This window comes from Eimeria mitis, genomic scaffold (assembly GCF_000499745.2).
Source record: "Eimeria mitis Houghton genomic scaffold, Emh_scaff6262, whole genome shotgun sequence".
Taxonomy (NCBI): Eukaryota; Apicomplexa; class Conoidasida; order Eucoccidiorida; family Eimeriidae; genus Eimeria; species Eimeria mitis.
This window is the reverse complement of record NW_013574450.1, coordinates 1,902-2,468: the sequence shown is the minus strand read 5'-3', so window position 1 is coordinate 2,468 and position 567 is coordinate 1,902. Positions and strand designations below refer to the sequence as shown.

The window sequence follows — 567 nt, the reverse complement described above, 5'->3', positions numbered from 1 at the left end:
GCTGCTGCTGCAATGCCTGCAGCAACTGCTGCTGCAGCGTCAGACCAGAGCCTTGCAGCAGCAGCAACAGCAACAGCAGCAGCAGCAGCAGGTGGTGTTGCTGCTGCTGCAGGCCTCCGCCTAACCCCCGGCTCAGAAGCATATCAAGCCACTGCAGCAGCAGCAGCAGCAGCAGGCAACCCGCATCACCAGCAGCAGCTGCAGCAGCTGCAGCAGCAGCAGCAGCAGCAGCAGCAGCAGCAGCAGCAGGATATTCCGAGTTCGTTGTGTACCACACCGAGGGGCTCAGCAGGCCGCAGCAGCAGCGCAGCAGGCAGCAGCAGACTTGCTGCTGAGCTGCAGCGGGCGGTAGCAGAGAAGAGAAGGATAGAAGACATGCTGCAGCAGCTGCTGCTGGAAAACGAAGAACTCAGGGCACAGGTCCTGCTGCTGCTGCTGCTGCTGCTGCTGCTGCTGCTGTTGCTGCTGCTGCTGTTGCTGCTGCTGTTTCTGTTGCTGCTGCTGTTGCTGCTGCTGCTGTTGCTGCTGCTGCTGCTGCTGATGATGATCTTGCTGCAGATGCGGCGC

The 567-nt window shown here is 61.2% G+C and overlaps 1 protein-coding gene across 1 annotated transcript in view; it reads right to left on the bottom strand.

Annotated features, from left to right (window-relative positions):
• EMH_0086740 (uncharacterized protein) overlaps positions 1-567 on the bottom strand; it is a gene marked incomplete at both ends in the record, with an annotated part of 2,963 nt that overhangs the window by 696 nt on the left and 1,700 nt on the right. The window contains one exon of the mRNA XM_013501072.1: positions 326-567. Coding sequence (XP_013356526.1) covers positions 326-567 — 242 coding nt within the window. The remainder of the gene's footprint in view (positions 1-325) is intronic.